The following is a 16,217-nucleotide window of genomic DNA, read 5'->3' on the forward strand; positions in this document are numbered from 1 at the left end:
TATGTCATCATCTTAGACTGATATGTTGTGTTATTGTTAACAAAAAAAAGAAGGTGATAGTATATTGCAAAGGAATAGGTTCATTCCATGCTGAAAAAAAAATAAGAAAGAAAACACAATGTTTCCGCAGTGGAGCCTTTTTCAGGTGTCGGCTCCACGACCGAAGCGTTGTGTTTTCTTTCTTCTTTTTTTTCAGCATGGAATAAACCTATTACTTGTTCCTTTGCAGCCTACGCATGCTGACGCAGCTACCCACCCGAACTGGTGATAGTATATTGACATACAGTTTTAACTAGTTGTTCCCAAGACAAGGCATCCAGCAAAAAGGTGAAACTGGGCTTCCCTGAGGAGGATCTCTAGAAATAGCAAATTGGAAGGAACACTTGATGCTGGTTTACACAACTGATGAAGGGTTGTGTATAGACGTTTAACTGTTTTAATGAAGCCTGATTGCAAATCCATATGATCTCAACCTAACCATAGATTGTTCAGCTCAAATAAAAAAACTGTTCCATTTCAAGCCTTTAGTTACTTGTTTAATGTGGAGGAAACCAAGAATGTTATCAGATGCCAGATATGTTTGAATAAATCCTCTGTGATCACAGTTTAGTAATCAGTGGCGTGGACAATAGATCTTTATGATTTTTCAGTTGTAGGAATATATCAGCAGTATTAACGTCTGTGAGAAAAGAACCTTTCTCAAATGTCACAAGCTGTATAATGTAGAATAAAAAAGGTTAATGTAGACTTTATCTGACAGTAAAACTATCGTGTTCCTGTTTATAGTGGCTGGAATATCTGCATAGTAAGACAGACATGTTGTAAAGAGCTTTTGGAATAGTATATCACTGTCCTTACATCTTGAAAACAATAAGCTGAGAGTTCACAAAGGTCTTGAGAACAATATAAGCATATTTAGCAAGAAACGACAGGCAGGCCAGTGTAATAATACACTAGCTTAGAGTGTGTTGCATATATTACCTCTCCTAAAGTCAAGTGTCCCCCACAATGTACAAACACAATAGTAAACCAGGTACTGTAGCTTCAGTTTTGAGCTGTACCCTCAAGCAGTGACTGCACTCCATTGTTTGGCTAGAACAATGGAAATAACATACTTCTAAAGTAAGAATGCAAATTAAAGCATGTAAAAGACAAAAACATATATGTTATAATTTATACACTTTTAAACAGCTGGAGTCAGAGTCGTTGGGAGCATTGCTATAGCAACATCGTCATGTTTTAGCATGATTTTGTCAAGAAGCTAAGCGAGAAATAGCCAACGGATCGCTCACTACCTGTCAATGAGTATATCATAAAATGATTTCTGAAAAAAACTGTTGGTACTACATAAACCACATTATACTGTATAATTATTTCCACCATAGCTTGTCATGAACTAATCTCACTCTCATTATTTGATTTGACATTATTTCATAATAATCTTTTATCTTTGACTGGTTGATAAGTAACAGACAGAAATGGTCCAGGCAAATAATAAACAAAATGAAAGTTCAGCTGTATTGTAGGAATTATAAAATGATAAATGCCATCTGTTAAGAGTAAACAAAATTCCAGTTATTGTTCTTTTCAGCCATTTGAATCATCGTGAACACTGAGGCAGGTACATCATAGAAAAACAAAAGACCTATTGTCATTGGGGAGTAAAGGTTGTTTATCAAAAACAAGTGTGTGTCTACTGTATATCTGTCGGATAGGATGGTTCTTAAGAACTTAAAATTAGTTTTCCCATTGGGTGGTCTGTAGTCTGAAAAGGGGAACATGGTAAAAATTGCATTGCAAAGGCAGAAATTTTTGTTTACTGAGCAAATTAAGAAATGACCATGTGGCATCATTTAGAGTAGCTCATTATTTGAAAAAGCACAAGATGTTGTTTGCAGATGGTAAAATCAGAGATTACAAAATCTGGCTTGGTGAGGATTTTGAGACCAGTTTCACTATATTTTTTACAGCCTGAGCCCTGTGTGTTGTTCATTTCAAACTCCTTCATGGAGGTGGATATTTTATTGGCATTTCTGAGCAGATGGGTATACGGTCAAATCTGTTCTGTGACCCTGGAGATGGAAATTGTCACTCTTCAAAATAAAATCCAATTGAAATCACGTCAGTCTGCTGCACATTTGTGGCAACTTGTGGATGCAGAAAAATACCAAAGCTTGTGCACAGTGGCTATGAAATTAGCTTCTCTGTCTGACTTTCTTTGCTGCAAACCACATGACATTTTAAAATTAGTTTTTTAAAGCTTTATTTAAAAGCCTTCTACATATCTAATGTACCATATGACATATTTTGTATTTACTGTATTACTGCTGTTACTTGTTTAGTTGTAATTAAAGTTTTCAGCTTTGTGGCAATTTTATTGGATGGGCAGTACATTCATAATTTCCAGGGGTATTACCATTGTCTTGAGAAACTGATGGAAAACTTTTAATTGCTTATAGATAATATATCTATATATAGTTTGTTTCACCGCAATTTGTAGAATAGCATCAGGTCCTAGCTATTTGTTTATCTGACATGTTCCCAGTTTGTGTAATAGCTTTGCCTTGTCTTGGCTAATACTTTTTAATATGAACTATTTTCTTGATTCATTACTCAGCCTGTGTCATGCAAACAAAAGTTTTGTAAGGTTTTATATAATGGAGCAGCATTATTTTATGTACATCTTGAATTTCCTGATTTTTTGTTTATAATTTATTGTATCTCTCTTTAGTTAGATTCTATTCTCTTTATTTTATTAAGTGCCTCTTTCTCATTATTTTTTCTTTATTGATTTATTACAGAATTTGGGGTACTGCCTCCTTAAATTTGCTTTATCTGACAACTAAATAATTATTGTGTGTCAAGCAGAAAATACTGTACATAAACTGTTACCATGCATTCTATTCTGGTTCCATATATTTTCCCATTTTGACCATCATAAACTGTCTCATTCCTTCACAGTGTGGTTATAACCCTAATATTTGCATGTTGTGTAGGAAGGAAGAATATTTAAAAATTAGTTACAGTAATATAATAAATGTACCTACAGTGGTTTGCTTTTCTTTCAGATATCTACATGAAAGATTTAAACAACTCCAAGAAGAGGTCAACTTGCTTAAAACTAATGTTATGAAGTACAAGGTAAAATGATTCTGTAAAATACTATTTTCACAGTTTCACTGCATTATTGACTTGTCTCCAGTATTTGTGTTTTTGTTTTCTGTATGCATGTCAGGATGATATGGAAATATAGGACAGAGTGGTGATCACATTTTTTTATTCATGCTGTTCATCTAAAAATTATATCTGTGACTCTATTTTAATTTGTTTGGGGAAAACAAAGTGGATAAACCAATAAGATTACACATTAAGAGGAATAATCCTTTTAGATAACCTAGAATTGCTGATCAATAGAATGTTGAGGAGATTAATAGTTAATTGGCATTTTTAAATGTACCTTTGTGTGTACTGTATAAGTGTGAGGTCCATGAAGGAATTATATCCTGTTCTGGGTCCTACTTTGTGCCTACCCTCTAAGGATGGGTCTGAACTATATCATTAACCAGTTGATATAATTCCTTCTTTTGTGTTTATTAGAGAAATAAATGCATACAGTATAATGGAGAAACTGAAAAATACCAAACTTAAAAGTGAAGCAGAATCCTTACTTTTTTACTTACTTGCAGGTTCCTTAGGCGACATTATACAGTATTTCTCAAATGTTAATACAACTGTAACACTTGAAGTAGCTTAATACTGCTGACTGTCTGAATGAAATTCCTACTTAACGTTGCAGAGTGCACTTGAGAGAAGAAAGAATTCCAAAATGAACAGCAAATCAAATAGCAGTGCCCTCACTGGAGTTCTCTCTGCTAAACAAGGTAGGGTTTGCCACGCGTAATTAAAAAGAGAGGGTGAATGTAAGATAGAGTAGTTACTACTGCTTCCTCATAGCCCTTAGGTCCTGATGTTGATTCCAATCTGAAGTTCAAGTTCGTTGTCATATGTACTTGAGCACAATGAAATGTTTACGTGCAAGTTTTCTTCACATGACAAATTATATAACAGATTACATAACATTAACATAGACAATGACATTAACAAATGACATCACAGTTCTTGGAGACAGGAACAGGGTAGCACCTATAATTTTAGCCAGCAGTTAATTAGCAACTGTGTACAAAATCCAGCCGTGGCGGTATATTGAGTTCAGTGCAGACTTCAAGTGATGGCTTTCCATATGGCATTAACATGATCTTATACCACCCATGTGGCTTTTTTCCAGGAATTTTAGTTTCTTCCTTCCAGAGACATTTTGACTAGGTTAATGGGTGCCTCTTAATTGTCCCTTTGTGTATGACATGTACTGTACCAGGTGATGGATTGGTGTCCCATCCAAAGTGTTGTCCTGCCTTGTGCTCTGTACATGTAGGATAGTCTCTGAGTTCCTGGGGCACTCACCAGGAAAAAGCAGGACTCAGATGATGCATGGCATGGCTGTTTGATAAGTCATACAATTTTAAACCACTGTTTTAAAAAATGGCTCAGTACAAGAGCATATTAGGTGTTTTGCACATTTAATTCCTTTGTTGTTGAAACTGCTTTGAAAGCATTCTCTAGTACAATGTGGATTTCCCTAACAAAAAAAAAATAATGTTCTGAACAAAAGAACTCGAATGACTGCCCCAAATTGCAGCTGTGGCTGAACAACACCAGACCTGACGCTTAAACTAGATAGAAAAAGAAAAGGCCATTATCACTTAATTACTCATTCTTTTGGAAATACCAGTACTGTATGTCATTTTGAGCACTCCCTATTGAAGCCAGGAAGAATCCAGGTTGTTCTTTTGTATTAATTACTTTCACTTTCTGAAATAGCTATATTCATTCTTGTGACTGTGAAATCTTTCAGTTCAGGAGTTGTTATCGGAAGACAACGGATGCAGCTTGCCAGCCACCCCACAGTCTATATCGGACCTGAAGTCACTGGCAACTGCATTGCTCGAGACTATTCATGAGAAAAACATGGTTATACAGCACCAACGTCAAACCAACAAGTATGAAAAAACTATGAATCTCTTTTTTTCCACTTGTCACTTTTTCTGCTATCAGTTCTTTTTAGTCTTTATAAAAACTACATTGGTTTATCGTGTATTCTACTGCTTAGGTTTTAGGTCCAACACCTTATATTCAAACATGGCCTGTAGTGTGCCATTGAGCTCTCTTCCATCTTGTGTCCATGTGGAATTTGTGGTCTCGGTGAGTTCTCAGGGCTTTGCTGGAAGAGGGCAGAAACAGAAGATGATTATCCATTTAATTAACAGTTCATCAACAGAGGCACTCTTAACATTTTTTACGCTAACTTTGTGAGGCTATTTCACTAAAATTCTGAAAATCGGCAGTCTTCTAAAAGGTGTGTTCTCCTTTCACTGGAAAATTTTACTTATCAGATTTTACTTGATTTTTTATTTTTATTTTAATTGTAAATTCTCTTTTTTCTTCATTTTATTGCAAATGCATTGTAGTATGAGTCTTATAAAATAAACCTTAACCAAAAATAATGTAAGAATAATTAAATATTCTGAAGTGGTGCTTTTGCACCACTTGGATACAATACTTGATAATTGGAAACATTCAGGTGACATGCATGATATAAATTACAATATTCATTTAAGAAAGTAAAGGAATAAACACCCAAGAAGTTTTATTTTTCCTTGTTTTTTTATAGGATTCTGGGAAACCGCGTTGCAGAACTTGAGAAAAAGCTGAAAACATTAGAAGTGTCTGGTTTGTGGAGTCTTCCAGGTGAGCTACTGATTACAGTGCACATTTGTACTTCCTTCACTATTGTCTCAAAGTCTGTAACATAGCTTCAAACAGCTTCAGCCTGTTTTCTCAACAATAGAGCAGCAGAGAGCAGTACTCATACAAAAGAGAGACAACTCCTTTAGATTATATACTGTATAAAGCATTGCTAGAACAGTACAGCGTTGTGAATCAAAATAAGGTGTTTTAATATGAATGTATGGGGGAGTGTGAGCAATCTCCGTTAATGTTTAAATGTATTGATGTTTTGTGTTTTTCTTCATGCATGGCTTAATATTTAACTTTTAATTCTGAGCGTGTGCACAGTTCAGAAGACACTGTCAATATTCCCCCTCTCAGCATCAACTCAGCTGTGGTTTGAAAATGTTAGTGAGAATTTCTCAACAAACACCCAGCGCCTAGAAATACTTGCAGTGTGTGTTTACATGACCTTTTTATTAATAATACTCTATATACAGTTTATATATATGTATACAGTACTATTCAGATCTGTAGTATACTGTATTTTAGAGTTTCACTTTGGACTTAGCAAAAAGATATTTGGAAATTTATTTCGATAGAAGAGTTGAATTTGGTGTTATGGGAGTGCTTAAATGGCCACTACAATGTCCTAAATGAAATCTGATTGAGGTTAAATAGTACTGTCTTACAATGTTAATATGGAACAAAAGATAGTCAGAAAGGCATAAGGTAGATCTCCACTTTCTAATCTTATATCCTAGATTGTTCATGACAGTTGTAAAGTATATTATTGTAGAAGCTATGGTGCCACACAGTATTAATAAAAAGTGAGGTATTCTCTTTTAATATCACCCACTTTTGCACAGTACTTAAAAAAAAATATTTAAAACGCTGTTTATTTGTGAATTTGTAGCAGAATTTGACCACTTCAGAAAACCCAAAGAAGTGTATGACCTTAACTACGAAGTAACTAAATTTCTTTTTCTCCCTGCTGCTCACCGAAGGCCTGACCTACAATGTGTCTCTGGGATTAGGGAGTATGTTTTTACTACAGTAATATTTATTACATCCATTTTATCTGCCAGTATAGCTCCCACCCTCAAGAAAGACTTAAGCTTAAAGGAACTTGCTTGTCCCTTGTGTTTTGTGTTTCTGTCTTTAATTTCTGAATGTGTTCAGTCATTTAGCATTTTGTCTGTATTTCTCTGTTTAATTTATAACACCATTAATCTAATCAGTGTGCTATTTTGTGTGGTAGAACCCAAGCATCTCTGAAAAGTGGTATTCATCTAAAATGATAAAAAGGGAGTTATAATTTTAGAATAAACTAAAATATTGAGGGCCATGGGAAGCAACAGGAATTTAACATAAGTGTTTTGGATTTAGAACCCTTTATCTTCAGCATGTTTCCGTGTGAAAATATTTCCTTTCTTCTTGGCTGTAAGGATTCTTTCTAGGGCTTCATCTTTTGGCTCACTAATAACCTCATTTTCTCTGTATGCTTGTTGTTATTATTAGTTTATTTTGCTTCAAGAAAAAATGCTTACAGAGATTTGTTTTCCTTTTCAAGATGTTCTTTGCTCTATATAGGACAAACACCTGTCCATGATGTTTTCCCTTTGGAAGTTTTGCTCTTTTAAGTACAGGTATTTGTCTGAAATATTTTGGGTTATAAAAATACAGACCAGAACATTGGGACTGGAAAGAAATATGTGAAAATATGTATATTTCCACTTTCCTTATTTGTGCGTCAGTGCCTCAAGAAAATCCCAAAATTGTATAGCTCTTTAGAAAGAAAAGAAATAAAATTTGTAATCCTTTAAAAAATCTGCAAATCTTAATGAAATAAAAAACTCAAAATCCATCTTTCTAGATATGATATTCATTTTTAAATAAGATCATTTTCATAACTTCATTAAAAGCCTCCAACATTTTTAATTTTTAAAGTCATAATGCTATCTTACAAGCTACATATCATTGAAATGATAAACTGTGCCTCTGGATCAATGCCTAGCTAATGTGCCTGGGGAGACATTATCATTATAACAACAATGGTCTTTGATGTTAATACCTCCTGATCTCAGTAATCTTATAAAGATATGCAGTGTATGTTGTCAGTGCTTAAATCGATACTTGTAGAATTTTATTTTCTTTTTCTTTTTGGAGGCAGTAATAGCTCAGGCAGATGTTCTTGGACTATCTGTTCAAGTTGTAATTCCATATTTATAAGACACCATTGTTTTTTTTTACCACAATATCTTTGTGCAGTCATCCAGAAAAAGTGTTGAATATCAGTTGCAAATAGAAATCATAGATCTGAACTAAGCTAATTTAGCGAAGTTAAAAATGCCTCATATATTCTTTGTACAGTGTATTAAATAAATCCTGTTTTTTGTAAACAGATTTTTCTCTGCAGGGTTTGCAGAAACGTGTCATACTATACATGGCCACTAGAGGCTGCTGTGTCCACTTTGCTTAAGAGAAATGGGGAGAGGCTCCAGAATTTCTGTGCGGTGAAGCCTGGCCGTCATAAGCCTTCATTCTCTTTTATAAAACTGACAAGCATCCATTACGGAAAATGATTGCCCACATTACAAACACATTTATGGAATGTGCTGTTCTTAAGAAATTTGTAGACGATGTAGAAAGTGTAGTCGCCTCATGAAAGTGAAACTATAGAGTAGATTGAACTTAAGATGGACAAAGGAAAAAAAAAGACCAGAGGATCGGAGCTCTAAATCAAGTGGAAGTATAAAAAAACATGTGCCAACTTAACAAAACTTGATTTAAGTCCCAGTTGAGTGACCATTAGTGAGCTGCAGTTAAAGTTACCTACAGCAGATTTAATTGACTACAGCTTGTCAGCATTTCTCCCACTCAGCATGCACAGAAAGGACAGAACGGACTGTTTTTTGGGGGATGTTTATTTGGAGAGTATTCTTCTTGAGCTGAGTGGTTGATTTAAAGAAATGAAAATGTAGACCAAATTGTGCTTCACGAACATGCAATTCCAGAAATACTCGCACAAAAACATGGATCTGTTAACTTTTTTTCCTCGTGGGGTTGAAGTTGTTCAGTCGCAACATCTGGGCTTTGTAATGCCATTACTCTCTGAAAGAGATGTTATATTACGAAAACAAAACTGAAAGCCTAATGAAGGCAAGTAGATGTACTGAGCCTGTTTGACTTCAGGACAGATGGGGCTCAGAAAAGCCTGACTTGCTGTTATTTTAAAGTCCAGAAAAATTCGGGACTAAATAAAGTGATGACTTTAATATGCCTTTTTATTACATACTGCATGTTCATCTGGTGCATGAAAATATCCTTAAGAGTTGTGCATATCATTAGAAGAGTTGATCCAGCAGTCTTACTTTTTTTTTGCCAAGGATCATCTCGGGGGCTGTGTGTAATCTTTAGGAAATCAGAACTGCTTGTGTTGCCTGTGAATAGCAGCACCTCCTTCCTGTAGATAAAGTTCTAGTCTGTGCCCATTTTAACTAGTTTAACAGGTACCATGCCAGATAACATGGCACTCTGATCGCAAGCTTCTCTCTCCCCGTCTGTGTGTCTGTGTGTCTGTGTGTCTGTGTGTCTGTGTGTCTGTGTGTCTGTGTGTCTGTGTGTCTGTGTGTCTGTGTGTCTGTGTGTCTGTGTGTCTGTGTGTCTGTGTGTCTGTGTGTCTTATGAAGAGCAGGCTGGGGTATGCAAAAATACAAATTCCTAATGCAAGAAATTGTATATTTGTTGTAATTGACGTTGTAATTTATAATGAGTCCACTATAAACATTACATCTTATAAAAATCTGGGGGTATACGTAAGATCATATACTAGATATTAGCCATATACAATTACTTGCATTAGGAATTTCTTTTTGCATACCCCAGCTTGCTCTCCATGAGGCACACAGACAGGGAGAAAGAAGCTTGGGGTCAGAACGCAGGGTCAGCCACTTATACGGCACCCCTGGAGCAGTTGGGGTTGAGGGCCTTGCTCAGGGGCCCAACAGAGTAGGATTCCTCTGCCGGCCGTGGAATTTGAACAGGCAACCTTCCAGCCACAGGTGCAGATCCTTAGCCACAGAGCCACCGCTCCGCCCCCACTTTGTACATATTGATGATATGTGCCTTCCAAAACAGAATGTCGACTTTATGTATAATAAAGTACAGCAGCAAATTAAGTTTTTTCACAGGTTGAGATTTTAGTATTAGCAGTGAGATTCTGTCCATTTTTTTCAGCTCTGTGATACAAAGTGAGATGCAGTGTGGAATAACGATTTCTGTGTATCAAAAGGATAAGATATCCAGACTTGTGAGGATGTTTTAAAATTGTGAGGCAGGCACAGGAGCAGATTTTTCAAGCAGTTCTTCAAACTGCTTATATTAAAAGTATGTTGAGACAAACTTAGTATGTCATCAGATACCTCTCACATTTTGCATAATGAATGCAATTCAGGCCTTCCAAAAGACTTTTAGAAATACTTCAATGTACAGTAGACTTAACACAATGAGGAATTATTTTTCCCCATAACGAGCCAAACGTCTCAATCAATAAATAAGTCAACAAAAATGAGTAATGGTTAGTGGGCTCGTGTTATCAGTGGATTATGCACAAAATGTCATGTGTGATTTTATGGACTTAGTGTACTTGTTTACTGCTGTAGGTCTGTGGATTCCTGTAGGAGAGGTGTGAAATGAATGTGTATGGGTAGTTGTTTGTCATGTAATGTTTACTTGTACTGTTTGTATGTTTAGTACGTTTCTTTGTGTGTAAAACTGAGGTGATTTCAAGGCATATTTCTGAGAAATCAAACAGTATTATCCTGTGGTGATTGCTCTCTACCAGACAGGTTAAATGAGCCAGATGAGCTTCTCTTGTTTGTAACCTTTCTTATGTTCTTAAGTTGAACACTGTAACTGTAGTCTCTGATACTGTCTGTTAGCTGGTAAATCTTGTTAATTTAAGTTTTCTTTACTCCATGCACACTGATAATCTGATACTTTGAGTCCCTTCCTTGAGTTAACCTTATGTCACTGCAATGATAATACAGTTTGTCTCTTGGCAAGCTTTATTCTTTCACATGCATGCAAACAAATTGTATTACTGGATGTGCAATTTTTATATGAATGTTAGAAGAGGTCTTTAACCGTCTAATATGGATTTGCCACTGTATTAGTTTGCGTTTCAAACTCTATCTGAAGACACGTGTTTAAAATGGAAAATCACCAATTTTCTTTGTTGTAAAATCTGTCAAGAAAATACTTAAATCATCTGATGGGCATGTATTTAAAACATTCCTGTAGAGAAGATGCATAGTGAGATATTATATAGTATAAATCGTAATGTTGTAGTTGTGACCCTTATTTTGTATTGATTTTTGAGGGGATTTTATTTCTACTGACAAAAAAAGATGGATGCTATCATTGTTCACTAATGATCATTAAGTCCCTTCTGAGTCATCAGTATTGGTCAGCAGTGATTTTATTGCATAATCAGAGATCAGCAGAGCACACAACATTTCAGATTTTGCTTTCAAGAAAGCTGAGGCTTGTCTAATGTTTAGTTCAATTTTAACAAGCCCTCCTGTGAGTTGAATACCTAATAGCATATTTCATAAAGAAACGCCCACACAATCAGACTTATCGAACGTGCATAAAAAGTCTGGAACCAATATCTCTAGCTTCATATGTACATTTCCCTGTCTAACAGTATGTGGGCGAATAATATCACCAAATATTTTCAAATGACCTTATAAAGAAGAGCAGTGGACATCACCTGTAGCTAGTTAGGAAATATATGGCAAATAGCAATACAGGAACATTTTTTCTATCCTGTTTTGGCAAAAGTAGAAAGGAAGCACAAAATATTTAATACACTTCCTTATGTTTTTACAAACATAATTATTACATAATTACAAATGTAATTACAAACAGTAATTATAGTTCAAAAGGGATTTGACTCACTTGAAAATAATCAAATTCCAGGAAGCTTTGAAGTCCTACACATCACACGCTTAAAAAATAACTTTTTTTTTTTTACATTTCTTTCACATTTAGACAAAACTATTTGGATTTACTTGCAGTATGTGTTGTACAGCCTTTGCTTCCTCTGAAGCAAGCGATACTTTTTTGTACTTTGAAACCAGTTCCTGGAAACCTGTATACAGTATGTTGCTGATTTTGGTTGAAGATTTCTTCAACGCTTACAGCTTATAGGTTGGCTTCTGCTTTACAATAGCAGCTTTCAAGTCACCAAGTCACTCTACCGCATCACAGTGGAATTCAAGTCTCTGGGAGTTCAGATGGGAAATACATCAATGTAATCTCCTTTTTGTACAGAAATTCTTTTGTGGACTACATAGTATGCTTAGGGGCGTTATCCTACTGGAATACAAATATCTGTCCACTACGTTTTCTAGCACTGGGCAGCATGTGAGACTGTGAATAATTTATATTTTTACCATTTGTCGATCCTTCTACAATACAGAGATTACCAGAGCCTGAGAAAACCACTCTAATGCCATCACAAAATGTGCACTATGCTTAATTCTGGTCATGAGGAACTCTTCTTTACAATCTCTTTTTCTCAAGAATATGGCTACTTTCTAAGTAAGAAAAATCAATTTTATCAGACTAAAAAAAAATTGATTGAAGAAACTTCACTGAACATCAAAAGAAGCTTATAACTACTACAAACTCAATAATGTCAAAAGTTAGTAGTATGTGTGGGCACTGTTAAAGCAATATAAACTGTATATCTGTGAGTTATGATTTGATTAAATATTGCAAACACTTTCTAGTGAGATTGTGGTCTGTTCTCCAAGAAAGCCATTGTTATATAGTATGAGCTCATGCATGGTCCTTGTAGAATGTGTGCATCTCGGGATAACCCTATAGGATGGGTAGCAAGTGAGGTCCCGGCATTTGACCAATTTAGTGTCATGCAGTCAATTTGCCATTAATCAAAAGTGAAGGTTTGTGGTGAATAAATTCACTGTCCAGACCATCACACTTGTACCTCCTATTGATTGGTGCCCAATCAACATTCTTACTAATACTTGACATGATTTACTGTAGTACTTACCGTATGAAGCAGTCAAAGACACTTCAGTGAGTCATGGTCAGTCATGAGTGATCAATAAATAAAAATAACAACAAACTCAGTTTCCAAAAAATATATTCTTGTGATTTTCTTAAACCATACTAAGATAAGTAAGAGTGATGCATTGATTTTGCTAATCAATATTTTAAATGGAAAGCTCCAATCTGTTTTTACATGTGGTTTTTGTCCATGGGCACTCATCTTGTGCAGGTGTTTGTTTTTTCTTATGAATCTACTGACCACATTCTTTCAGTTTCTGTTTAAATATTTGCAGTATCACAAGGATACTGCTGGGATACCCCAACAAGTCCACATTTTGTAGAAACCGTACTTGGTGTTCTACATCTGGAGCTAGCTGAAGTTGTTCTTTTCCATTTTTTGTCAGTATTATCCCACACAGTGCTTTAGGTAAACCAGGTCTTTCAGCTAATATTCTGCTTTTTTCTCCTTCATTTAGTTGCATCACTGAAGCTTTGTAACTGTTCTTGTACTCTTTAGCTCTTTTCATGGGCTTTTACTTTCTATAATCCCCTACTTTTGTATAATGGTTTCCTATTAACACTCAGCAGAGTTCATAGAGGTAGGTTTGCATGATCTTCTCCAGCAGGAAACTTCTGGAGGAAAAACTACAAGAAAAAAATAAGCACTCCAGTAAATTAAAGAATCAATATTAAGTATGCTTGAATAATTATGTTTATCCTTTATATTGCCAATAGTGGTGTATAAAAAAAAAGTAGATGCATACATATTTTAAGGGCTGAGTGTAATGTATTTGTACCCTCATGGTTTGGGTTTTTCTGTCTAGATAATAATACTTATGGCTATTTGCTGTGCTTTACAGTCGTTGCTTTCAACTCACATATGCTTCCTCGGTTTTAGACATTTGTTTGTTTTCCAGATGTTAAGTTCTCAGCGTGTAATATGCATATTTTATTTAATGTTCCGCTGAATGTAATGGCAACACATTTTGATGTTTTTTGCAACTATATCATGCTTGCATTATATAGGTAACAATCCCCTGTGTGTAACATATGGCATCATTCCTTGATGTTTGCATGCAGCACTAATGAAGATGGATGACAAACAAAATCTGCTGCTACTTCCTCCGAATTCGATATTGCTCATGTATGACGTGTTGTGCCTCAGTGCTTAGGTATGCATGTTTTGAAACCTCTTTTCCGCAAATCCCAGACTTACCTTTTGGTGTGTGCTGACATTAATTTTGTGAGGATGAAATGGGATGTTCATTTTTGGTGATGTAATTTGATGCCGTAACATTTTACCTTTTTTTCTGAACCTTTGGCATCTAGGAGGAAGGGACACCATTTCACTAAATGACCGAGCCCTGAGTGGGATCCAGAGGCCCCGATCCCCTCTGTTAGAACTAATGGAACAGCAGCCACAGCTGAAGACACAGCCACCTAAAGGTGAATGTGTAATTGTGTGTAACGTGCTTCAGTGTTCATTAAGGATGCCCTCTGTAAGCGACATGAAAGGATGTAATTAGCAGTGCATGCTCTCTCAAAATTTTCCCTTTAAAGCAATATTGGTACTGATGGATAAGTAGCCATTTCTTTTGAAATGCCATGGCATTTGAAAATGTTAGCAAATTCCGCCTGCTGACATTCAAAACCTGGGGCGTGTTTTGATAGCAGCCTATAAATACGGACCTTTTACATGCTAAATTGTAACAAAACATTTTTGCAAGGAAAGTCTTACATGCCGAATGGAGCATATAACATTTTAACTGAATGTTCACAAACATGGGTCAGTAACTTCCAAGATTAGAAAAGAGATTTTGGAGAAATAGCATAACTAATTTATGCCCATTTAACTTGTATAACGTAGTTTCTTTTTTATCCTTGTATCTTTTCACTGGGCCATAAACGTATTATTGCAGTCTCTTAAAAGTCATGAATTTGAAATCAGTATTCCTAATGTTTTCAGATTTGAATCGCTCACTCATACTTTATTTTATATGGGCCTTTTTGAGGAATATATTCCATTCGCAGAACACTAAACATTAAACATTAATGTAATAATAATAATAATCTTCTTTTTATATAGCACCTTTGATGCTATGGTTAATTATATATTCATCACTATATTTCATGCTATGATTTAAAATAGTATAAGTTAAATACAAAACCAAAAGAGATGTATACATAAATTACTATAGAAAATTAAAGACATTTAAAAGACAGTATGTAAACGTCTGAAGACTTTTGAAAGTGCTGACTAATATTCGTCATCTGATGTGGGTTGTAGTATCATTCCAAAACAAGGTATTTTGGTTTTGAAACCTAAAGACAGGCAGAGTCCAGAGGGCACAAATGACTTCCATACAGTACTGTATGTACATGTACTGTATAGGGAGTTAACAGTTCACTTGTGTAGTCAGGAGCCAAACTATTCAATCCTTAAAGGGGAGTCGCAGTATTCTGAATTGTATTTGGATTTTCCAATGCAAGGAAGCTAAAACTGGGATATATACTCATGCATTTTCTTTTTAGTTAAGATCTAAGCTGCTGAACATGATGCTTCTTGTTAGGAACATGTTGCTGTTGCCAAACAAGCAGTGCATTACCAAGATCAAGCCCGGAAAAGACAAATATGTGCATTAGATTTTCTGCTTCAGATTTGGAGAGATAAGAAAGGAGACAATATTACAAAGATGGAAAGATGAGATCTTTACAACATCGTAAACATGAGCTTCAAATGCAACACATGGATCAGTGATGACACCAAGATTCCTGACCTGAGTGCTTGGACTGATTCCAACACAGGTGTGGGATTGATAAGGAAAGCGTAATTTCAGTCCTTAAAAAAATGTTTGCACTTTTGAACATTGAGCATTTTCTAACATTTCTAATCCCATGGCAGATTGTGCTCGGTTAGTGTCAGGGTTGGTTCTTTCTGTCGGTGTTGTATTAGCATAAAACTAAATTATGTTGCCATACCTACAGAGTATCCAGTGGTAACATACTATATTCGTACTAAAAAGAATGGTACCAAGAGCCCTGGGGTATATTTGATGTGAAAAAAATACAGTTAAACTTCAGATGCAAAAAAAATATATTAAAACTTTCCATTCCAGAGCATTGGTCCAACCAGCATTTATTCTGTGTATTTAAATAGTTCTTTTCATTTGTCTATTAGTAGTTTATAAAGTATATTTTTATTGTTTCAACACTGAGTCTTCCTTTTTTGCGCAGGTCAGTCAAAACATGAATATTTTGGGTCCCCAGAGCAACACTGGAGACCAGCTCAATGCATGTGGGTTTGCAAGACATTGAACATGTTCACCCAGAGAAGATGTTTGAATGGGGAG

The 16,217-nt window shown here is 35.4% G+C and overlaps 1 protein-coding gene across 2 annotated transcripts in view; it reads left to right on the forward strand.

Moving 5' to 3' along the window:
* Positions 1 to 16,217, forward strand: part of ccdc149a (coiled-coil domain containing 149a) — a 35,297-nt gene that overhangs the window by 14,152 nt on the left and 4,928 nt on the right. The window contains exons 7-12 of one of the 2 annotated variants that reach the window (XM_015345278.2): positions 3,069 to 3,141; positions 3,797 to 3,881; positions 4,913 to 5,057; positions 5,729 to 5,805; positions 6,792 to 6,824; positions 14,197 to 14,313. In XM_015345278.2, coding sequence (XP_015200764.2) covers positions 3,069 to 3,141; positions 3,797 to 3,881; positions 4,913 to 5,057; positions 5,729 to 5,805; positions 6,792 to 6,824; positions 14,197 to 14,313 — 530 coding nt within the window. The remainder of the gene's footprint in view (positions 1 to 3,068; positions 3,142 to 3,796; positions 3,882 to 4,912; positions 5,058 to 5,728; positions 5,806 to 6,791; positions 6,825 to 14,196; positions 14,314 to 16,217) is intronic. The other variant, XM_015345279.2, reaches the window with a different exon arrangement.

This window comes from Lepisosteus oculatus, chromosome 1, assembly GCF_040954835.1.
Source record: "Lepisosteus oculatus isolate fLepOcu1 chromosome 1, fLepOcu1.hap2, whole genome shotgun sequence".
Taxonomy (NCBI): Eukaryota; Metazoa; Chordata; class Actinopteri; order Semionotiformes; family Lepisosteidae; genus Lepisosteus; species Lepisosteus oculatus.